The sequence below is a fragment of the Planococcus citri genome, chromosome 1, assembly GCF_950023065.1.
Source record: "Planococcus citri chromosome 1, ihPlaCitr1.1, whole genome shotgun sequence".
NCBI classification, from domain to species: domain Eukaryota; kingdom Metazoa; phylum Arthropoda; class Insecta; order Hemiptera; family Pseudococcidae; genus Planococcus; species Planococcus citri.
Window position 1 is genome coordinate 46,942,023 of NC_088677.1, and position 25,261 is coordinate 46,967,283.

General features: G+C 34.4%; 1 protein-coding gene across 3 annotated transcripts in view; it reads right to left on the bottom strand.

Annotated features, from left to right (window-relative positions):
* Positions 1-1,063: 1,063 nt before the first annotated feature.
* LOC135832332 (uncharacterized) overlaps positions 1,064-25,261 on the bottom strand; it is a 55,691-nt gene continuing 31,493 nt past the window's right edge. For all 3 annotated transcript variants that reach the window (XM_065345510.1, XM_065345511.1, XM_065345509.1), the window contains exons 2-4: positions 3,969-4,233; positions 2,772-2,946; positions 1,064-2,682 (exon numbers count right to left, since the gene is read on the bottom strand). In XM_065345510.1, coding sequence (XP_065201582.1) covers positions 1,341-2,682; positions 2,772-2,946; positions 3,969-4,233 — 1,782 coding nt within the window. In that variant the 3' untranslated portion in view covers positions 1,064-1,340. The remainder of the gene's footprint in view (positions 2,683-2,771; positions 2,947-3,968; positions 4,234-25,261) is intronic.

Genomic DNA, 25,261 nt, shown 5'->3' on the forward strand with positions numbered 1-25,261 from the left:
GATGATACGCATCAACGAAGATTTTTAATAATTTTACCCATAAGACAGGATTATAGGTTTAAGAAAAGGTATACTGTTGAATGCGGTTTAAATTTATTTTGCGAGGAAAAGTTTATCGCAGATTTAAGTATTCGCTGAAATACATTAAACTTCAGTGTCGATTTAGAAATTATTGACAAAGAACTTTTTAAAGATTTGAAATACTCGGAGATTTAAAAGTTTTGATGTCAAGTTTTTTCCTTGTTGAAAAGTTAAAAATTGTAATGTAAAGGAAACTGGCTATGAAAAAGGAAAGTGCGTTGGAGTGTTACTGGATTGGGGTGGTGAATAAGCAGCAACAGGTACGTAGATAAGATCTACTGCAGCTTAGGGTGGTTGCAGATTAGTGAAATTTGAAAAGACCATTTTTTGATTGAATATATAACGATGGTTTTAATTTTGCCGTTTTTCTGAATCTGAATACTTATGTACTCGTAATTTGACGAGGAATGACGAGTATTCGTGGCTATGGCTTCGACTTCGGCAGATTCTCTGAATTCTCGAAATTTACCCACACAGTCAATTTCTTGAAATAAAATGGTTTCGCAAAATATGCAGAACTTGTTAATTTCGAAAATTTGAATTTCTTTTTTTAAAACTCATTCTCTGAGGTAGGTACTAATATATTTACGTATATATATTGCTTCATTTTTTAAATTTACAAATCATTTCAGGTAGGTACCTATAGGTATGTGATACAAGGTATAGCTATAGCTATACTTACTCGTATTTCGAATCTGGATTCTCAGGTTGAGTTAGGTTTTTGAGATCAAGTGAGAGGTGTTTAAAATTTCCTTCATTTCACATTATATTCATCATCAATTTGATTATCAATTCAATTTTCAACTTTTTTTTTCAAAATTTGATTTCTCCTGATAAGTTTAGTCTTTCTGAGTACATAAAGGAGACATCTTCAAAAATAGTATGAGTTTTTTTTTCAAATGTTTCAAAAATAAAAATCATACTTAATATACCTACCTAATTCTAATTGATGCCTATTACATGTAAAAAAAAGTATATACACTTGTCATAAAAGTATTTACTCGACCATCGCATCACAACATCATCTTATTGGAAAATCAAAACAAAGAAAAAAAGAATACTTATTAACATGCATAAAGTAATTAGGTATTTTTAAAAAAAAAAGGTGGTATTAGAATTAGGAACAGTCACAGATGGAATTCAAGATCGCATTGTCCCATAAAAATTATATAGAAAAACAAAATGAACTGCAAACTTGGTACCTATTTACATTTGTTTTTTATTTTTAGAAAAACCCTCGTCAAAATTGATTTACATTGTTAATTATCCAACGTTGAATTGGAATGAACGTTGAAACGTAACGAATCCGTGTGGTTGTACGGTTTAGTTTCGGACTGCGTGTAATGATTGAGTATATTTTTGAATATCTGGTAATCTTGAATTTGTCTTTGGGTCCTTTTGGTAAGATCAACGTTGCCAAAACCGTTGGTAAATACGTCTTCGTGGAATCCAGACGATTTAATTTCAGGAACTCGTTTTTTTAAGGTGGCGAAACTGCCGAAACTACCGTGAAATGCATCACCTGTAAACACGTCCGGTTTACGTTTCATGGTGTTAAAGTTGCCGAAACTGCTATGGAAGGCGTCGCCGGAGATGTCCTCTAGTTTACGACGTTTTCGTAGTGTTTCGAAATCACCGAATTGACGATGGAAAGAGTCTTCGTTGATGGACGATAAAGGCTTACGTTTCTTTAACGGTTCGAAATCGCCGAAACTTTTATGAAAAGTATCGGCGTCCAGTTCGGAGGACATTTTACGTTTAGAGATCTCGCTGAGGAATCGGTCGACGTCGTAATCTGGTTTTCTCTTGACCGTATCAAAGTATCCGAAATCTTGATCGAATACATTATCGCCGTTGAAATTGTGACGTGTTTTGTAATCTGGTCTTTTCAACGGCGTGAATTGACCGAAATCACGATTGAAAGCGTCTCCGTTAACGCTTTCGGGAACTCGCTTACGGAGCGTTTCGAAGCTACCGAAACCACCGCTGAATACGTCGCCGTGATGGAATCCTTCCGGTACTCGTTTCTTTAATGTTTCAAAATTACCGAAACCTCCGTTGAAGACGTCGCCGTGAAAACCTGACGAGCTGATCTCTGGTACTCGTTTCTTTAACGTATTAAACGAACCGAATTCGTTGAAAACTCCTCGTTCTAAACCATCGCCGTCCGATTCCGGTCGACGTTTTCGTAAAGTCTCAAAATCACCGAAACCTGACCGGAATGCGTCTTCGTGTATCGATGCCGGTTTACGTTTGTAGTAGCGAGTTTTTAACGATGGCTCGAACATATCGGCGTATTCTTTCCAAAAATCAGAATTGTATTTTTCATCGAAACGACTAGGACTACGTTTACTTCGTCTGGTTTCGCCAGACGATTGATTATATTGACTTTGGTCGACGAATATTCTCCAGAAATTATCATTTTCTCGATCATCTTGTCGACTTGATTTTGCTTCGGATGTACAATTAGTCGCACACAATTTACTGCTAACTGCAGTTGCTTTATCACCGGTGTCTTCTTTGAAAACAGATCTTTTCTTTCTGTTCGATCTGCTCGACAGGTATAAATCTCGAGCCGGAATTGATTGAGCAGCAGAGTTCCTGCGAATGAAAGGAAAAAGCTTTTATAATGATTCGTAAGGTTACAAAAATAGGTATAGGCTATACGACGTTAGTGCCACAATGCTTACTTGTAAAATCTTTTCACCGGATGAAATGATCCGAATCCATCGGTAAATACGTCGCCGTAAAATCCTCTGGCGCTAACGGAAACCGATGAGTCGTACTTTTTTCCACGATGCACTGGTGGATAAAAATCGTTGAAATTGTCGAAAACAGATTCGTGAAATCCTCTCGAGTCTATTTCTAATTTGAAAACATATCGCGTTAGAGAAATTCTTGGAATAAATGTGTAGGTTAGATACAGATTTTCTTAACATTTAAAGGCGAAATGTTACCTAAATTATTTAATGGTAGGTAATCCGTGACTTTACATAAATTTCTACCATCGCGTATTGTTTACTTTAGGTACATAAACTCGACTCGCGAATAATAATTCAGAAGGTTATCTTACTTATTCGGTGTTTTATCGCGAAAAACACGAAAACAAAACGACCTCGTTATACCTATTTTTTGCACCTCCTAGGTTTGCCCAAAGCTCGATTATTGCTCTATGGGCGCATTGGATAGGTGCTAGCTGAGCTCAACTCAGGAAGTCGATTTCGACAGCGATTAAATCGAGTAAGCCAAGTTAGGTAGGCAAGGTACGATTGTATTAAAAGAGTAGGTACCTATACCTAAATAAATGCATACTTATGTAGGTATGTATTCTTTTGAAGCCAATGAACAGATTTTTACCCGACTATATTTTTATTTGAAAAAAATTCAGGTGCAAAATGATTAACGAAACTCGAACATCGAAGTTGATGGAGAAATGCTCATAGGTATAATACCTATCTTTACGTATTTACATATAAAACGTAGGATGCCAAAAGCTAAAACTTTCTCAAAATTTAATGATAAGAAGTAGGTAGAAAGGTAGGTACCCTATTGTAAACCCGAGAAGGGAAATTTAATTAACAAGCGAAGAATACAAATTACGTGGAAATATTTGAACTAATGACGAGATTTTTCATGTTTACAATAATTTCACAACCTTAACTGAGTGTACCAACCTACAGAAGAAGTTTTAACCTCTTACATTTATAATCCGCTAATACGATTCTTGTTCGAAAAAACATAAGCGGTTTATTTTTATAAATAGGTAAGAAAAAATTTTAATTTAATTTTATGTAAACAAAAAGATATTCAACGAGGTAAAAAAAAATCAACACGTTTTTCTTTGTTTAAGCTACTTTACAGGTAGATGGTGTGTACCAATTACTTACCCGGAAAAGAAGACGAAATAAAATGTCCAGAACCGTCTCCAAAATAATAAAATGGACTTCCAGCCTGAAGTATTGGCTTTATTTCGTTAAAAGCCTCTTCGTCTGTAGGTAGATTTAAAGCTATCTCTTGTTCGGGTTGACCGTGATACGAATTGATCAAATCCGCTATTTCTTCATCAGTTGGCAGCATGTTGTCTTCTAAAGTTGGAGATGATGTACAAGTTGTCACTCTCCATTGTAAAAGTAAAACCAATAAGAGTAGCATCTGCAATGAAAAATATTCGTCTTGTATTAGGTTACGGTAGCTCAAAGTGCACCAAGATTCTAATTTTGATCTTAATATTATGTATGGTACAGGTACAAGTAGTGCATTTGCAAGAAATTAGTACATAATTAAGGCGTGCAAGTTTGTCGCTTAAGAACAAACTTGTCAACTTTCTGCAGATGATGTTCCGTGTACGAGTATTTAGCGTACGCTATTCATTACAAATAGGTACCCACCGAGATTACTTGTCAGAGATAAACAAAAAAATCGAAATGCTTTCAATCTCAGGTTATATGAAAATCTGGACGAATTTTCGTTTCGAGCGTTTACCTCGAATAAATTCGTATTCGCGAGTATCGTATTTAGTTACCAATTACGAAGTTGGCTTTATTTTAAAATTCAATTTTATGCAGACAATCGTGGTTAAAATCTCAACGTAAGATTTTAAAATATTCATTCAGGTGTAAATTCAACTCGTTCGTGTCTTTCAACTTTTAAATAGGTAGGTACCTACCCGAATATAATAAACTTGGACAAAATATAAAATTAAATTCTCCAAATACTTATTTCGAAACGAGTTTCCAAATTAGCGCCTAATTAACATTCTTTTCGATGGACGTCGCGTCGCGTCGACCGTTTAGGTATACTTATAAATAGGATACAGATACACATTTTAGAATGGAAGATTTTTTAATCGCTTGCAGATACGTAATACTTACCTAGGTACTTGCATAGATATTTTTATATTTGCGATGGATTTTAATTTTTCGGTTTGTAAAGCATCGAATACAAGATGTACTAATATGATTATGATTACCTACTAAAATTTTGACAATGTGTTTCTTATGCGGCTCTCATAACAATAAGAAAACAGATGTTAAAGTCTAAACCTCGAGTAAGATTTTGAAGTACACATTTGAGCCAAAATATCCCTTGTCCCATCACAGAATCATTTTAGGTTTTTTACCTACCTACCTAGTACATACCAGTACCAACGTACATGTATAGGTATCCACATATTTACTTAATGAAAGGGTTTTATTGATTTTGTTGAAAATTAAACAAATTATTAGGCAAAAGTACCTAAAGGTACCAAAAGTGGGAGCGCAATTTTCAATTTTTTGATATTTTAGCTGTATTTCAGACTCAAAGCACTGCATGAACAGGTATACACTGTGGAAAAGAAGACAGTTAGGAAGGTGTCGTCAGCAACATGAGCCAACATACATATTTTGAACTCATCAGCGCTAATCGATATGCTACTTCTCTTTTAAAAATTGCATATTTCGATCAAAATTGGACACCTTTGCACCCCTTCATTTCGGGGGGGGGGGTGTTGGTGGGTTGAGGGGGGGGTCATTAAAATATGCATCAATTTGAAAATTGATTCGTTGAAGAGAGGATAAAAATACTGCCCTATCTGAACATTCTGTAAGTACTTACGTAAAACATAATCATAATTTTAATTTCGATAAAAGTTTGAAATTTTCAAAATATACTCGTAGCTTTCAAATTTTTGTATCCATTGTGAAAAGTTGAGCTTTCACCTTGAAAATTCAGTTTTTACCATTTCAGTCATGTGAATGCATTTTAGTCTTCCTCTATTTTCTGCAGGGCCCCGCTAGTATAACTTATGTATGTATTTGCTATAAATTCAGTTTCGAGATGCAAGCCTTCGTAGTTTGGTAGTTTCATACAAGGAAACTAGATCTTGAAAGAATCGTTTGGGCATTGGGTATCGACTATCGACTCGGTTTTGTATTTACGGCAAACTGAGTATGCAATTTTATTAACACCATCTCCACATTATCTCCAAACCGGTTCTGTACATAAAACTGGGGCCAGTAATAAAGCCAGATCCTTCGATTTCGCTCACTGGTCAGATCTGCGAGTTTCGCTCGACGTGTCCTACCAGAATTTCCCTCCTATCCTTGCAGACTGAGAGTGTGGGGCTGAATCTCGAATTAGTCATTTTCATAGACACATTGACGATTCCTTTCAACACTCCCAAACTTGGAATTTGAATTTGAACCTTAATTTGCGGTATTTTGGAGAGATTTAAATTAAGTAATATTAGGTATCTAATTTAAAATGTGAAAATCCCGAATTCGAACTTTCCGAGTGAGAGCTCACCTTTTTGAGACGAGTATAGGTACAAAGGTTGAAAGCTCCATCATTTACTTACGTAAAAATGTGAAAAATGATAGCTTTTAAGACACACCGATTTTTAAAATGCGACTTCAACATCTTTTGTGATCATAAGGTCTCTAATTTTGATCACAATTCAAAACAATTTTATGAGCGAAGAAACAAATTAATAATTTGAACGCATAGATTTTGAATATTGCATTATCTACCTATTTATTTATTTTTTTTTCGAAAAATTCATCCCTCCAAACCACCTCCCGACACCCTGTCAGTGCCCTTGAACATGTCAAAATACAAGTTCGTGAGTTAAGTTTTGAGAGAGTGCTGATTTTGAATACCTATTCATTTATTTGCGCGTGTATGTCCGCAGTTCACTTTCTCAATTTCCCACAATTTAAAAAAAAAAAAAAGTTGAAAAAGTTACAAAATATCTGAAAATGGTACATTTATTAATTTTTGGTCGTTGAATTTAAATATCTGTTTATTTTTTTAATTCGAACCTCAGTGAACTAGTCTTTCAAGTTGTTCGAAATGAGGCCTGATGAGACGCTGAATACAGAAAAGATTTTCATTTTGAATCCTCTATAAAAATAAATCTTGAATTGATGAAAAGATTTCAAAATTGTCTTTTTTTGAAAGGAGGATAGCAGTGGTTTCGAGTCAAACATCTCGAAATCAGGTCTTTGAAAGAAATTTGAAAGTAATAAGTAAGAAGAGAAATCTTGCATAAGGTTTCAATAAGGTGGAAATTGTTTTCGATATTGGAAGGACATGTCTATGTAGTTGAGGGGGAGGGGTGGATTTTTATAAATTTTAGGTGCCTGCTAAAAAAAAAATGTAGTTGCTCATTTCAATAATATTTGGTAAATTTTTGTCTTTTAGACATGTGTTTTTTTATGAAAAATTTTCACGCTTAAAAATTAATGGAAATCGAAAATCTCATCGCACCTCAGGTGGTTTCCGAAATTCAAAATTGTGGAATTATAGCTGTTTCAGAAAATAGAGGAATGAATATTGACTCGAAAAACTGTAATTTGTGCCACGTCTGCTTGACTAATCAAATCATTCAAAATCCACTAGCTGTTAATACCAATGCCAAAAATTCGTTTCACTTGTATTTTAAAACAATTTCAATACTTTAAGACTCAAGAATACCAGAATTTTTATACTTCAAGTTCTTCACAGGTACCTATACTTACCTACTACATAAGTACTAATATAAGAGAACAAAGTTACAGACTACGTACGCATAATAAGCAATACTACGTGTTTTTGTTGGAATGTACCCACTACACTACCTACTCGTTGGTTACGTAATTTTATACGAGTTATAGATGCCCACTTTATAAATATTAGCATCAATTTGAATTTTTTTTTACCCATTTTCAAAAGTAATGCGAAAGCTAAGCTCGGTAATAAATTAAAAAAGTACGGACGCGGATACAGAATCTACATGGATTAAGGCATCTACGTTTATAGGTAAAATTTTACAATTAATTATACCAAGAGGGGTAAATGTTGACAGGTCGGTAAGTTTCGGTATTTATTGACAATTCTCGAATGATTTGTTCTCCTTTGCGCGCGTAAAACAAATGTATAGCTTATTTGAATGGAAATTACTAATTAATTAAAATATTTTTCCGAGTTCAACACGTGTTGATTAGAAACATTCGTATGATCAATGGGCACAAATACAACACATATACCTTCTCCAACACACTACTGCGAGTATCTGCTGTCGTTATAGGTTGGTTATAGGTCCTACACAAAAACTACCTAGTACCTACCTACCTAATACATTGAGCGAAAAATTATTCAACCGAAATGAACAACTCTCGAGGAATGAACTTGAAAAATTCATTTCTTAGCTAATTTCTTATAGCCTACGTCGACGAAAACGGTCGTAAAAAAATACACGATGGCCGGCCTTAAAGGGTTAATTCTGAGAAATTAAGACGTAAAGGCGAATTTTCGCACCCGACTACGGAAAATTTATACCGGTGAATTTATTCTCGGACATTATTTTGAACAATTAATTTCTCTCGCAACGAAATCAGTTAGTGTCCGAACACGGTTTATTTTTAACAAGCGGTTTATTTCAAATTCAAATTTGCGACTCGAAGCGTTAACTTTATCGCGTTTTGTTTACCTACCATTGTCTGAACGTTTATGGTGAATAAGATTTGAAATTTTAACGAGCTTATGATGCATGCAAAGATGCTTCTTGAATTTCTATCCTCGCAGATGTGCGTTGCAATTTGCGGTCACCGGTAATAAAAACTCGTGGGAGGTATTTTTAGCTCCCTCCTCACCCCTTCTAATAGGTATACGTACCTGCCTAAGAAAAAAAGAATACTTATACTTAGGCGAGGATATAATTTAATAAGTTTTGTTGTCAGGTGCATTTTTATACCTACCTACAAAATACTCAGCTGACTGTTGTTAGTTTTCGTTTTCATTATTTTGACAAAACTTGTGACGCGACAGAAGCGACGTAAGCTAATATTAAATTTCTCGCCTTGATAAGATCGCATTACACAAGCTACATACTCGTATTTTAGTTAGGTAGGTAGGTAGATACGGATACATGTGGCAGACAACGCGGGAGCATTTTTTTCATTTGCTAAATTTTCCAAATTAATGGACTTTTCCATTGATTGGTTAAATAGCTTTGTTGGCACCTTTGCTCGTTAATTAATGATAAAAATATGTTCACGTAATAAAATATCATCACGATTAACTAACAGGTAATAAACCACAACAAAGCCCAAATTAAGCGAAAATCGGTTCTTTTTTCGCGGCGACAACGTGTGTAATATGATAACGTGTGATGAATATTTTGAACACCTCGATGATGGAAATGCCCAAGAAAATTACCTGCTTTCGACTTTACCTACTGAACAACATTTTTTCATTTAGGAGATGACTAAAATTTCACTCTGTTCGAATTAATATTCACCCGGGTTGTATATCATATTTCAATTTTTTAAATGTTGACAATTTTTTTAAAAATTCAATGTTGTAAGAAAACTTATTGAAATTCAATTTTGTTTATCTGATTTTGATTCAAAGAAAGTCAGGCTGGACGACTTTGATGAGAGTTGATTTTTTTTTTTAAAGTCGAATTTGAATCTAAGTATTATTATTGAAAACTTGATATTTTTGTTCGATAGGCATCTTTCGAAAAAAACTGACTCATCTTTTTCACAGACATCTGCTCTCCTTTCTAAAAATAATTTTATAAATCCGGCGTAGGAGGGTATTTTGAATTCCCCAACAAATAAATACAAATATACCTATAGACGCACCAAGTTACCTACGTAACCTTCATTTGAACTTTTACAGATGGAATACAAGACATGAACCACCGGTGACTTTGGTCTTGACTCGCCATGAAAACGTGTAATTTGAAAACTTTTTTTCTTGAAGAAGACGAAATTTTCGCATTCTATTTTTAAATCGAACTAAACGACTGTCGACTTGTTGACGCGAGCGATGGACTGAATTACTAGTGTAAAAAAAAAAAAAAACACATCCCAGAATACCCATCTATGTAAGGATGGAGACATAAAAAAAAGTAAACTGTGACAGAATAAATTTCAAGTACTCGGAAAATGGTCCTTAATGACGAACGCTTCAACTTCGCCGAAAAATTATTCGGTGGATTTTTCCCCTTTTGCTGTGTACATAAGGAAGTTCATACATATCTGCTGTATCTGTATACAAATTCATTCATCATTTTCACCACTTTAGATTAAGCTTCGTAAAAGTTTTTTTTGTTGAACTGTTCAAGTTTGATTAAATTAGACTTTTTAATTAGCTTCGGGGGAAAAAAACTATGTAGAAGATTTTTTTTACTATTGTGATTTTACGAAATCGATTTTAAACGAAACTTGCCAATTTTCTTTCCGTTTAGATCCCACATTTTTTTCAGTTAATTAAAACTATAGCATCGTATCGCCCCCGTCGCGCTGAGCCGCGTCAATTATTTTAATTAGATTGCTCTTTTAATTTGGCCAAATTGGCGAAATAAGGGTAAACGAATGAGTAATTTAATCGAGTTTGAAATGCTTTCATCGGAATGCTAAATAGGTACATGAAAGAAATTTCGCGTAGTTCTTTTCTTCGGGCGCATTTCGAATGAATAATTCTCGTTTTAAATAGTTAATCAAACGAAAAACTTTGATATTACGACCTCATCGGTAAACACATATACCTACCTATTTACCATTTGAGCGGAGTTCGATACTTGAACGATTTGATTTGGTGGATTTTTCCTATCAAAGATTGAATCGATTTGAAAAATGTAAGTATTAGGTAGCTACATATACTCGAAGGCTTCATAATATGCATGTCTTTCATCAACTAAAAAATTCCGAATCGTTTATGTTATCTGATAAGAGAAGCAAGAAGAAAATTAAGTACATAGCACGGATATAATGTAGATTCGTATAAGTAACTTGTTTCAAATTTTAAAGGAGTCGTAAAGTGCACTTGAAATTGTTATAAATTTAAATTCAGACTGATACATTGCTCTGGAATTTGATGTCAAAGATTATGGCAAGCCGTAGATCACATTTACTGGTTTCAAAATCATATCAATTGAAAATAGAGAGAATTTCGTATATTTTGAGCATCTTATTTTTGAAAAATAAATTGAATTTGCGGGCAAAATATCTTTTTGGAAATTGCAATTTTTGGCTCAACAGTGGCCATGCGTGTTGTGTAAATTTGGATTAGCTATACTGAATATTTCATAGAATTGTTCCTTCAATCTCCGCATTGGCAAACTAATTCACACTAGTGTAGTTTTAGTTGCATGTATTACTTACTAAGCGAAAATCTTACTGTATCCGGTATTTACGGCAAACTGGTTATGCAAATCTACCAACATATTTTTAATTGCGGCGTGAAAATTGATTTATGATGGGGAGGGAAGAGAGGGAGTTGAACCCTAGGTAGTACATTCGATCCAGCTCGGTTTTTTGAAACCAGAATAATTTTTATTTTTCGTGGTATGCGAACGCCTAATTTGAAATTGAACTGTTCCAAAAGCGTTAAAATAAATGGGTGATGTGTGAGAAAAGAGAACGTATCAATAGGCTACTGAAAACAAGAAGAATTTCGCTACGAGGGGAAAAAATGCTGCTGAAGGCTATTGCGCGGCTATCTCAGATATGTATAGGTACATATAGTCGCATATACTACCTACCTATATCATGTGTAAGTATTTTTGTGTCGAATGTTGGAGCTTAGGCAAACCTCACTGCGAGATCATTTTTCAGGAGCCCTTATCCCGCGCTCTCAAAAATTTGCCCACTTTTACTAATAACATGAAAGGAGAAAACCTACAAATTGGTACGAATAATTCTGTTCTAAGGCTTATGAAAACCTCAATGCGATACCGGACTACCGGAGTAAATCACTTTTCAGAGGCCTACGTCCCATTCTGAAAAAAGCTGCTACTTTTCCTAATTACATAAAAGAAACTATACATATAGGTACAGGTACTAGGTATTGTGAAAATGATAGTGTTACACCTACACAAACATAGGTACGAAGTTAAGTATAAAGCGAGCAAATAATATACGCGTACAATTTAGCCTTGGCAATTAATTACCGTGTAGCGATCTTATAATCAGCGTGTAACCCTCAAGATACATCATCACCATCACCATAGGGATGAGTTACAACAACTAGATTCAGCTTAGCAGGTAACATTGCTTTTAATATGTATTATAGGTACCTACCTATACGTAATTAAACATTACCTAACTTACCACTTGAATTTACCAGTTGGTCCGAGAGTGACAGACGCACTAACGTTAATAAGAATGCATCATCACCTAGACAGAGACAGACAGCTTCACTTTACTTGGCGTGTGTTTTTATTGAATTTTCATTCGGTTTTCTCGTAAATTATACGTTTTCGGTTTTTTTTTTTTACGAGCAAGCTAATAAAATGGTTCTTTCGCATCGATAAGTTTTCAAATTTTGCAACTCGCGTGTGCTTCTGCAGTTCTGCTTACGAGTATTTTTTGGTGTAAAATTTGAATGTAATTACATTTTTATCAAGTTTAAAAACAACCACAGGATGGTACTATCCTTTTTGCTGGCGCGTTGAAAAAGGAAGTGAATTTAAATTGCGATGATGTAGAGATGCTTTTACAACGCAATTGCCTTTCTGATGTGTTTTTCTTTGTTATTTAGATTAGTTTGGTTGTACACAAGCATACCTACATACCACATGGTATAACCTGCTGATACATATATTTGGTCTGACTAGTGAATAAGCATAATGTAGCATACGTAATTGATGTAGTAGGTACAGCATTACTTACCCCACATACATGTATTGTTACTAAATTTACATTCGGTTTTATTTACTTTTTTCCCTCATCTAATCCTGCAATATCGTTGATCATACCTACAAGTAAGGAAAGAAATACCATCGAAAAGAAGAAGTGCAGACTCGGGAAATGTTGATTTTAATTGTTTTAGGTACTACCATCACTAGATATAATTCTGTTACTCTAAAAAACGATATGTGCCTACTCATAAGTAATCAACCTATGGTTTGAAAATTTTAAAAAAATTAAGAAAATTCAGAGAGATGAAGCTGATGAAGCAAAAATACTTACTGATGATTTTTTTTCTGAAGAGAAAGGAAATAGATGATTTCTTCTATTAGCAAACTCTAAGTAAATTCTACCCCTCTCCCCTCAAGCAGGAAAACCGTTAATTCAACTCACGATCCTCATTCCTCTAAACCCCTACAAAAAAAAAATAATGAAAATCTCTGTACAGGATCATGAAGTATGCTGGGAACTCGAGATTTCTTATGAAAACCTAAAGAGAGTCCCTGAGGCTGGGGCAGTGGAGCTGACAGCGAAAAATACTTATACAACATTACATAAATAAATTCTATTCATTAGTCAGCTGATATGCAGTTAAAAAGTAAAGACGTAGGCCTGTTAGGTATGTGATAATCAATCTCTCACTCTCAAACAGATTCATACCTACACTTCAGTTAAGTACATGTTGAAAACAATATCAACAAAAAAATACCAACACATCAATCACCATTCGCAACGTGTTTAACAACTAAAAGTGAAAAAAGATAAAAACAAAAAATGAAATAAAAAAATCATACGCGTCGCGTCACTCGTGTCGCTTGAAATAAAACACCAAAATCTAATATTCGAGAAAATTTATAACAACCAATAATCATTGCTCGGTTAGGTTAGTTTTTATATTGTAGAAATTTCACGAATTGTACCTTTTACCTACTCAGTACTCATTACTCGTTACCTACTGAGTATCTGGATTTACCAACTAAATTACTTACCTACCAAATATCAACCTACCTAGTCGTATAAATTCGCACCAACATTAAAACTGTCACCGCAATAATGTTGATGAAAAATCATCTTTTCTTTACACCTACCTAGACCTGCTAACAAAGAAAATCGCGTGTAAAATTTACCGATTAAAATTCTGCCGAAGAATTTAGCATCATGTGCGAATATTATGGCTGGGAAATTCAGAAAGAGCGCGCATCCTACGAACTAGGTAGGTAATATAATTTGATACAGAGTTACACATACACGATTTTTGGTTGGCCGTCTTTATAAACCTTTTTGGCCTAATATAGTTATCTTGTTGCGGTTGATAAAAGTTTTCGATGGCGATGGTGGCTTTCTGCGCGCGAGGTTGTGAAAAATAATCTTCCTTATGTGTTTTGATATTTTATTTTTCGTCGTTGGTAAAATTAAAACGAACAAGCACGAAGATGTGGGTACTTTATTTTTTATGTGGCGTATTAATGCATGTTACCGGCGATGGGCTCGGGCGCCGGCGTACGCGGCACGATGAGAGGTTAAGTGCATATAAACAATGATGAAAAGGGAAATCTTAATACAATGAAAAGATAAACCGATGAAAAATCAATAAAACGTTAGCTACTACATGGGTAGGCGGCATTTTTGCTGCGAAAATCCATTTCATTCGCCAATTTTTTTTTGTCGACTTTTTAAAATAACTGTAACAGCGCTAATTTGAATTGAACTTGAATACGTTCTGGAATGTTTATTCTTTATTCGTGATTCGTGATTAGATCATTCCTTCAGCTTTAAGTATGCAGAAAGGCGAAAGCAGTAATGATTATTAGAGATACAGTTCTACAGTTTTGGGTATATAGGTAGGCCTACTTACTTTGGATTCGCTCATTTACTCAGAACACAGTCTACATGTTACTTTAAAGTAGATATTTTTCTTTCGATGTTTCATGATTATGGTAGAATAAAACCAATTCGGCGGTCAAAATAAACGGTTACTTGCCTGATATCTGCGAAATGGTAACGAGAAATGGTATTTGTTGCTTTATCAGGTTTAATTAAATAGGAGGGTATTCGTTTATTTTAACAAGAAAACTCATCGATTACTACAAAAGACAAACTATCCACAACCAAAGTATCGGCAACTTTCCACGTTCCATGACCATAATGTCTTCGAACTTTCTTTGCACTGGTCTACGTTGAAACGATCAAATAGAGGGTGTCCCAGCCAATCAAACTTTCGTCGTAATAGGTAGGTACTTCATATCGAGGTGTTTGTACATGAAATAGGAACAAAAAACGAAAACCTTTGCAAGAAGTGTAAGTAGGTACCTAGGTAGTAGGTACGTTCATATTGAAATTGAGAAATGTAATGACTTTGGGAAATCGAAAAGAAAAGTATTTTTGGGATAGATTTTGGAGTGGGTTGAAAAAAACCATGTCTCAAATTTTCGACTCCGACGAATGACAAAATAAGCTTGAAGTTTTGCTACGTTTAAAAAATGAAAATTTTGAAAAATTTCGGCACCCAAAAATCATTTTAGCCATAGAGCATTCCGTTAAACTGTTTGAAAATAATTTTTAACCCGATTTTATAGATTTTTATGAGAATTTAACACAAAAAGATGAAATTTGCGAAATTTTTCCCCTCTTTGACTCTTGGGGGAGGGCAACAAGTACGGACGCACTTAGCAATACTCTTTCGTTTAATGTTTATTTTCTTCACAGCTCCTTCAACATACAAGCTAGACAACCTATCGTACAATCTCATTCGAGTTAGGTAATCGATTGAAAATGTTGAATTTATGGCAGATTCAAGTTTCAGTTGCTGAAGTTGATTACAGCGCCTTCTGGAGAAATTTGAAAATGCCGAAGAAAAGTTAAATTTTGATGGAGGCTTGATGATGGGCTGGAAAATGGTGACAATCAATCCGACATCCGAGGAGTCAATTTTAGCATAGAACCTAATTTTCCTATTTGAATGGTGGAAATGCAAACCATGCTAAGTGCCAAAAACGTTTTTTTTTCTTCAAAAAGAAGGAGGGTCATTTTGGCCATTTTCGTGCCCCTCGCTACTTCGAGACTTGGATGGCCTTTTCTTATAGGGGATGGTCCCTATTATTAATATCAGGTGATATTTTCCCAGGGGAACCCATAGGGGGGCTGTGGGGTGGCCCCAAAGTCAAAAATTTCAAAAATTTTTAAGAACCACTACTCGAAAATGTGAAAAATTAAAAGTAGCGAATATATGTTGCTTTAAGGGTAAGCAATGCAGCACGTAACGCTTTTTTCATTTTTGACCTTTTTGGGGGTTGTGGTGGGGGTATTTCTATTTTTGAAAATTTTGGAACCCCCTTTTTAGACCCTTCCCGTCGAGCCACCCTAATGCCCTTTTCATGGTTTATTGCTACTAGTAGTAAGTTCAATTGATATCATTTGCAACCCCCTCATCAACTTGGCTCATATCGAAAAATTCAATTTTTGACTTTTTTTTGAGGTCCATATTTTGGGAAACCATGAAAAGCTATCGAGGTCCGGTTTGCGGCAAATATGTTGCATTTTACTTCTTAATCGACTGGCATGCTTGAATTTTTATTTCAAGTCAATTTTTGACCTCATTGTTGCAGATTACTTTTGGGGGTGGCAAACTTTGAGAACCCCTGAAAAAAGTTCTAAAGTGAATTTTTTCAAACTTTCAGCTGAAATGGTCTTAAATACATGTGTTTAACCAATATAATATGCGAATGCGATATTTTAATACAATTTAGTCATTTTGGATAATTTTATCAAAAAAAGTAGTGTTTTAACAACAGGCATAGCATTTCCGGCAAAAGTTAAGTTGAAAACATTTTTACAGGAAAAATTAATATCAAACCGATCTTTCGCAGATATTGTTCACAGAGGTCCCCTCAACAACCTACTAAAAGTCCTGGCCCCTACGGGGTCCGGAACCCCCTCAAGGAGGGGGTGGAACCTCCCCCGAAATCTGTTTTTCGCCATTTTCTCCCCCGCATTGCATTTTAGCGAAAAATATTTGCATAGATAAAAGAATCTACGTCGAATTTCCGATATAATGATGTATCAACTTCCCTTGTATGTTCAAGGGGGGCGGAACTGTAACCATTCAAATTAGGGGGCTTCTCTGAAAAATACATAAAGGCTATAGGCGCCTAAGAGGGGTGAAATGGTCACCGAAATCGTTCGAGTTGATATTAGCATGGAAGGTAGGTACCATTGAGAAACTTCCGCGTGGAAAGTTTCAAATCCACACCCCCTCCCCTTTTTGGAGGGCCCCCCTTTTCTGAAACTTCAATAACACTTTTCTCAGCCCCATTCCAACCAATTTTGAAAATTTTTCAGTATGTTATGTATATCCTTATTAGGTATCACCACAAAAATTTTCAACCCCCTCCCCTCATATTTACCCTTCAAAATGGTGTAAAAATGTGTCGTAGGGAGGGTTGGGGTAACATGGGAATTTTAGGGAAAATAACTAAGAATTAATGAGTAGGGTATAGTTTTCTTATGATTCGATACCGCTGAGCACGAATATGACGTCAGATTTTTTGCTACACTCATCTACAGAGCACTTGGCTGCCTCAATTTTTATTATTGTTAAAAAGCATAACAAAAGTTGAAATACGCCATTTTGAAGGGTAAATATAAGGGGAGGGGGTTGAAAATTTTTGTGGGGATACCTAATAAGGATATACATAACATACTGAAAAATTTTCAAAATCGGTTGGAATGGGGCTGAGAAAAGTGTTATTAAAGTTTCAGAACTTTTGCCGGATATGCTATGCCTGTTGTTAAAACACTACTTTTTTTGATAAAATTAGCCAAAATGACTAAATTGTATTAAAATATCGCATTCGCATATTATATTGGTTAAACACATGTATTTAAGACCATTTCAGCTGAAAGTTTGAAAAAATTCACTTTAGAACTTTTTTCAGGGGTTCTCAAAGTTTGCCACCCCCAAAAGTAATCTGCAACAATGAGGTCAAAAATTGACTTGAAATAAAAATTCAAGCATGCCAGTCGATTAAGAAGTAAAATGCAACATATTTGCCGCAAACCGGACCTCGATAGCTTTTCATGGTTTCTCAAAATATGGACCTCAAAAAAAAGTCAAAAATTGAATTTTTCGATATGAGCCAAGTTGATGAGGGGGTTGCAAATGATATCAATTGAACTTACTACTAGTAGCAATAAACCATGAAAAGGACATTAGGGTGGCTCGATGGGAAGGGTCTAAAAAGGGGGTTCCAAAATTTTCAAAAATAGAAATACCCCCACCACAACCCCCAAAAAGGACAAAAATGAAAAAAGCGTTACATGCTGCATTGCTTACCCTTAAAGCAACATATATTCGCTACTTTTAATTTTTTACATTTTCGAGCAGTGGTTCTAAAAATTTTTGAAATTTTTGACTTTGGGGCCACCCCACAGCCCCCCTATGGGTTCCCCTGGGAAAATATCACCTGATATTAATAATAGGGACCATCCCCTATAAAAAAAGGCCATCCAAGTCTCGAAGTAGCGAGGGGCACGAAAATGGCCAAAATGACCCTCCTTCTTTACAAAAAATCATACTTTGGCAGCTCACAACTAGGTTCTGAGGTCTGAATGACATGCTCTACTCTCAGGGAGACAAATTTCAGCTCATTAGGAGTACATAAATATACTCGTACTGGTCGGAAAGTTTGCTTTGTTAGTCGAATTCAAAGTGTAACGTACATTCAGATGGGACACCCTGTATACACAAAAAGATCTCTTTTTTTAAAAGAGGAAGGACGCAGTACAGTACAGTTCTCATCTTTATTCGCAGACGGCAGATGATGAGCTTCAAATCGTGTTTTACTGCATGTTGATAAATAACCAGATAATTAGGAGGAAAAAAAGAGTTTAAAATCTCCTCTCGGCTATTTTGTTTGAACGTTTTCAATTTCATAAAATTCTCTCCTCGGTGAAAATTTTTTTTCGCAGGTGTTTTTATAACGGGAGTTATTTCTTGGCAGTAATGGCGGTATAGCGGTAAGTATGTTCGTAGGTAGGTAATGGGTACCAAGTATATATGTACATATACCTACCTACGAATACGACAGTTGAGGTAACTTTTTTCAAAAGTATAAAAGTTTATAAATTTGTAAAAATTATTTCTACGTAATATTAGAACTATTCTGACAGCTAATTTATTTGTCCATTCAATTTTAAAATTAAATAAAAATATATTACTCGTTTTTTCCCCTTCTTGTAGAGTAGACCAGTAGGTAAAGGTACTAAGTAGATAAAAACATACATACGTATAAAAATGCAATGTGTTTCCATTTATAAATTAAGTATGGTACGCGACTAGAGGTACCTACATTTTCGATTGATTTTCTCACTTAGGTATCTAGTTTGTAAATTTCTCAATAAGTAACTATGAGCGATGTACTAGAAACAGATGAATTTTACGTGTTACGTTGTGTTTTTTTTTCGTTCGCATTTTCACATCAATCACCAGAAAATCAGTTCGAATACGAAAATATCATCGACTAAACGCTGAACGGTGTTAAAACTTTTCATCTTTATTCTGCTGTATTTTTATCATTAATTTTCAATTCATCTTTTTATAGCAATAGTTGGCGCGACAATTATAGGTATTATACGTAGTAGATACCTACCTATAGTTTCGAAGCGGAAAATAAAGCTTCGGAATAATCTTCTTTTCTTCTCTCAAAATAACTGGCGAATTCTCAACATTCAAAATACGGAATAATTTGCGAGAAGTAACTTGCCTACCCCTCTCTTTCTCTGTGCATAGTTTTCTTGATGTATAACATCAACTAGTGAAACTCGTCCTCAGGGAAATATATAGGTATACCTAACTGTTGCATTTTCTAGCGTCTAGCGAGTATCACCATGTGTTGAAGTTTGCCTATAATTAATACTAAAGGTAGAGGAGAAGGTACAAATATGGACCCCCTCTAGCTTTTTGGCTTTAAAGGGTAGAAAAAATTATCAAATTTTTTTTTTCGAATATACCATTCGAAAGGCCAAAGACTCTAGTATATTGTGTTAGAAAAAAAATTTTTTGGTTGAAAACTCACGGAGAAATTTGAAATTTAGAAAAGTGACATAAAATGGTACAAATATGGTCTTGGGTACAAATATGGACCCCTCAAAAAAATGAATAAAAATTTCAGAAAATTGAACAAAAATTTATTTGAAGATGTTTTTTGATGCTTTGGACTTGTCTTCTTTATTAATATTACGTTTCTCGGTATTCTAAAAACCATTGAATCAAAATTGAATGAAAAAAAAATTAGGGGTCCATATTTATACCCATGCAAAAAAATGGTCAAGTTTATGAAAAATGAAAAAATAATGGTCCATTTTCGACACTTTGGACTTGTCTTCTTTGTTAATAACACTTTTCTCGACATTCTAAAAAATATTGAATCAAAATTAGGTAAAAAAATTTGGGGGTCCATATTTATACCCATGAAAAAAATCTACGCAGTTTATGAAAAATGAAAAAAATTATGAAAATCAGTTGAAGTACAGACAAATATGAAAGTATATTTTGAAAGTACACACTGTAAGCTACTTACTTCGCTAATAATTTTTTTTCCAAACTTTATTTGAAGTTGATGAATTACCGAATGAAAAACTTGTAAAATTTTCCATTGACAAGAAAATAATGCGCAAAGAAAAACAATTGCTGATGAGAGACACCCAAGTTTGCATGGATCCGAAATAAGTACATGGATCATCGATACTACATTACTAGTATAATTTTTGGTACCCAGCATGACCGTAGCGCTAGTGGTTGTACTCTAAACCATGGGGGGTCCATATTTGTACCTGGGTCCATAATTGTACCTTCTCCTCTACCATAAACCTTTATGAAGCTGAATCTTTGAATGATCTTTCTAATAATGTATGCAATAGAATAGACGCTTATATTGTCTGGAGAATGAACTTTCATACGTAGCATGTACTACCACGTTTGTAAGGTCGTATTTTTCACCATTTTTTTCGTTAGATTCAGATTTCATCCTTGGCTCACCAGTCATGCGAGCGCATATATACGTACCTATACCTATACCTACTAATATTATACCTAAATATGTTATGAAAATTTAAAATTTACCTAATTGTCAAGTATCTAGACTATTTTTGCCTTTCTTGTGATATCTAGACTTACTGTGATGAGACCAATGTGCAAAAAAATTAATTTTGCTTTGAAAATTTGAGAATTTTTCAACGGATTGTTTGCTGATATTATACTTATTTCATAACTTTTTCAACTCTCTTCTAGTAGGTAGATGAAATAAAATAGGATATTCTAGAGTAGGTGCAAACCGAACACGAATCAGCGGATAGAATGAGGAATGGTAAAAATTACCCCCCTCCCCCCGAAGATGGCATTTTCCAACTATAAAATGAATTTTGTGAAACTGTTTTCAATTTTCCATTTAAAAAAATCAAAATGTTCAAAAAAAATTTTCACCGAAGGTCAATTTTGCCTTCCTCTCGAGACACTCGGTTATAACCAAGTTTTCAATTTGAGCACTTTGTCGACGACTCTCATTGCTCAGACACCCTGTACATGGCGTTTGTACGAAGATTAGATTATGATGAAATTCGTTCCTTGAAATGTGTGGCTGTAAATTCCAATATGATACCGAGGTGACGTATCTAACTAAAATTAAACTCGACATTTAAAAATTCTTGGGGGGCTTTTTCATCCATTCGGTCGTTTAATTTTAAGATATATCGTATTTAATCCTTAAACGCGAAATTAATTTCGATAAAATCTGTCACATTCGTCGGATTAATTCAAAGGTAAAAATCTACCAAAGAAAAACTTCGTGATCGTAATTTTGAAAATATAAGTACCTATTTCAAGAGGGTAGTATGGGTACTTGGGAAATTAATTCGAATCGTACGTGCAAAACAAAAACACATTAAATAATTGGCAACGTTGATTAATCGAACTATTAATTAGACCTCGTAGCACGGTGACGAAGAAAAATTCAATTTAAATCCACGATTACCGAGTATTTTCTGAAGCTTAGACAGGTAGGTAACTACACTTTCGTCTTATTGTACTTGTACCTATTCAATTGGCGAGGGTTGAAAAAAAATCACTCGCGGTGTTGTCTCAGCAAATTTCGTTAATATTTATTGTTGTAAAATTCTTTATTGTAGATTATAGATTTCAAAAATAGTATCTTCGAACTATTAAAATGATAATTTTAACAATACAGGCGTAGGCGTTCCAAATCGAAATAATTAATACGTAGGAATATAATTACGTTTTAATCCATTTTTAAATGAAAAATTCCGCTTATACAAATTAACATTGCGTAAGACGCGAAGGAAACATACCTACCAAGTTGAAAACGAGTTGAAAATGAGCAAAATAAGCATATTTCATCTACTCGTATCTACTTTACTTACGGTTACGATTATTATCTTTTATGACATTTAACACTGTTGACTGTTGACTTTTGATGTCGCAAATTTTCAGAAACGAAAATATTTTCTATATTATCGAGTGTCAAGTGTTGCCTCTCCGATTACTCGCAAAACTTTACTTAAATCGGGATAAAATTAAATTATTAAAAAAGTGCAATTTTTTTCGAGCGAAATCTCCTTACTTATTCGAATAATATAAAGTATTTTTAATTTAATTTCACCCCGGGGAACGTTGTAGTACGAAATATTGACATTTTATTCGTAGAACAGATTATATTACAGGTTTTTTCACTTTATACTCGTAAAGATACCTACTTCTGGCAAAGAAATGAAAAGGATATGATTGAAAAGGTGTATTATACGTCGGGTGGAAAGTAAAGAGCGGCCAATGTGTTTGTGTTTGCTGCTTTGATCAAAAAGTAAGCTTACCTACATTAGAGAGACGAAACGTCTAATGGCCGACAACACAACCTATTGAGACCAAATTGAATATTTTCCCCATTTTTTTCAATAGCAAGCCTACCGTACGCTGCTCGTGTGAAATTTACTGTCAGTTCGCGATCGCTTGCCTATATTTTCGATTTTTGAATCTAAAATTCACTGTTGCAAATTTTCAACCGGTAGCTGTTTACTTCGTTGTATTTTTTTAAACGGGGGATCGTGAACTAATTTCGTTTTTTATCTAAATGATAAGTAGGTCTAAGCACGTGGAAGCTATTCGCGAGTCACGCGTAAGATGTAAATTTCCGTCGTGTAGGTACGCGGTATATTTTTATTCACAAAAGACAAATTTATGCATTTTTTGCACAGGTAACCATAGTCGGTTAAGTTCATGAACTTCGCAAGCTCAGCTGAGTTCGTTATGTTGAGTTTTTTTTTTACAGTTTTTTGATTTCTTATCTACCTACTTATACATATAGATTTAAACTTAGTCATTGTGGTGCCCGTTTTAAGTATACGTAGTCATTGTGGTGCCCGGATTTGGGCTTGTGGCGCCCAAATCGGGCACCACAAGGTCTTTTTATATAAAACGATGCAGAATAGAGTGAAATGCACTCTAAGCTGAAAAAAAAATTTTTGAGGCGGGCACCACAAGTACCAAGTTTATGTATCGGGCACCTCTATGACTAACTATGATGAAAAATCCAAACTGCACCAAAACACCTTTATCATACATATATATGTGATCCTCTATGTACGCGGGCACCACAATTACCATAAAAGACCCGGGCACCACAAGGTACTAGGTACGTGTATTCATATACGTAGGTAGGTACCTATTTTGTGTGTATCTAGGGTTTACGCGCCAGAATTTTGACACCTAGATAACTGGTACCTACTTTATAAGACCTCAGTTACTTAATAAGAAACTGAAATCACTTTTTGCTGAGGACAAATTTAGAATAAATTATAGATAAATTAGAAGGCAAAAAGTCAAAAGAAAATTATCCACGAATTGCATCATTATCAATACTAAACATGGATTCAAAGGGTTCAAAATTCATAGGAAGATGAGAAACAAGCCATCAGCTAATCGCTGATTACAAAAGAGTTTTTGCGTTTGAGGTATAATGTATTCACTTGAATCATTAAAAAAAAGGTATTTAAAAAAATAAAGTTCAGGATAAGTTTGAATTTAAATTGATGTAGACGATGTTTTCAAAATCCAAAAGTCACTCTTCAACCGAAGCAATTTTACAATAATTCTCATCCTTCGTTGAAGCAGCTATTTTTACCAAATTGTTGAAATAATTTTAAGGTAGAAATTTGATTTTGAAAAAGTTTTATTGTATACATTTTCAACTATCTCGCATATTTTTTCAGAAAAAACGTAAAAAATGACATTTTAAGACAGTTTTTGAAAAAATTAACTCGTTGCAGAAAATTCTTTTATTTGAATCGTAAGGTGATTTAAAGTTCTTTCCAAAATACACAATAAATTATTCGGCCATGCTCATCTCAAATAACCCCCTTTTGATTTCATTTCTCATTTTCGCATCAGTTATATTCGTGTAAACTTTTTCAAACAATTGCAGAAACGAAATCGTGATCGAACTTGGTATTGGCACCTCTTTAAACAAAGAAAAGAGCTCCTCGATTTTTTTTGCTGCTCTGCAGCGTCAACTTTTTTCACATTTTCAATAATACTTGAAAAAAGTGCCGAATCCATCGAATCTAAATTAATCCAAAAAAATCAAATCGATGTAAGATCTATAAGCAATCGCGACTAATCTAGTCCAAGAAAAGACAAAAAAAATTTATTTTGAAAGAAAAAACAAAAAATTCTTCTATGAATTCTAAAGTTTTGAAATTCCCAATTCATAAACAATTCATTATTATCTTATGGTATGACACGAAGCAACTTGTTAATTACTAATTGAACGAATTCAAATGAAAATCTAATCGTTGATTGAAAAGAAATACCGGGCTGCTTTCATTGTGCCAGTCCAGATCGGGTATACTCGATTTCAATAAGTACCTACTAGGGTGTTCCGGACACCGTGGCTCAATTTCGAAAAATTCTGGTGATTTGTTATCGTTTAATTAGGTACAATTACAAATGATATGGTTTTGAAAAACATTTGACAAGAGCGTTTTAATTTTTTAAACGAAAAATGGTCAAATCAAACGAATTTTCGATTTGTGAAGTTTTAAGAAATTCACATTGCTGGATTAATTGATAAATTTAGCAGTTGAGACGTTAGAAAAAAAGTTATGCATCCCCTATCTACATAATGTACTTATAAATTTGAATGATCTGTAAAATTGGAAAAGTTGGACCAGAACAAAGGTGGGAAAGTGAACACTCTGGCCAAAATTGAAGAAAGCGAAAGGCAAGCTCTTTTTTTAACCATGATGATTTTTTCAGAACATAAAAAATTTGTAATAACTAGTACAATAAATCAGCGTTGACACCCTAAAATTAGCTTACAAGGGAACTTTGTAAACGGGTATCATCTTCAAAGACTAGGGTGGAATTTGGCATGCTGAAAGTTCATGCTACCGACACTCAGCTTCCGAATTGATGTTTGACAACTGTTTGAAAATCACTGAAATACTTATTCATGTAG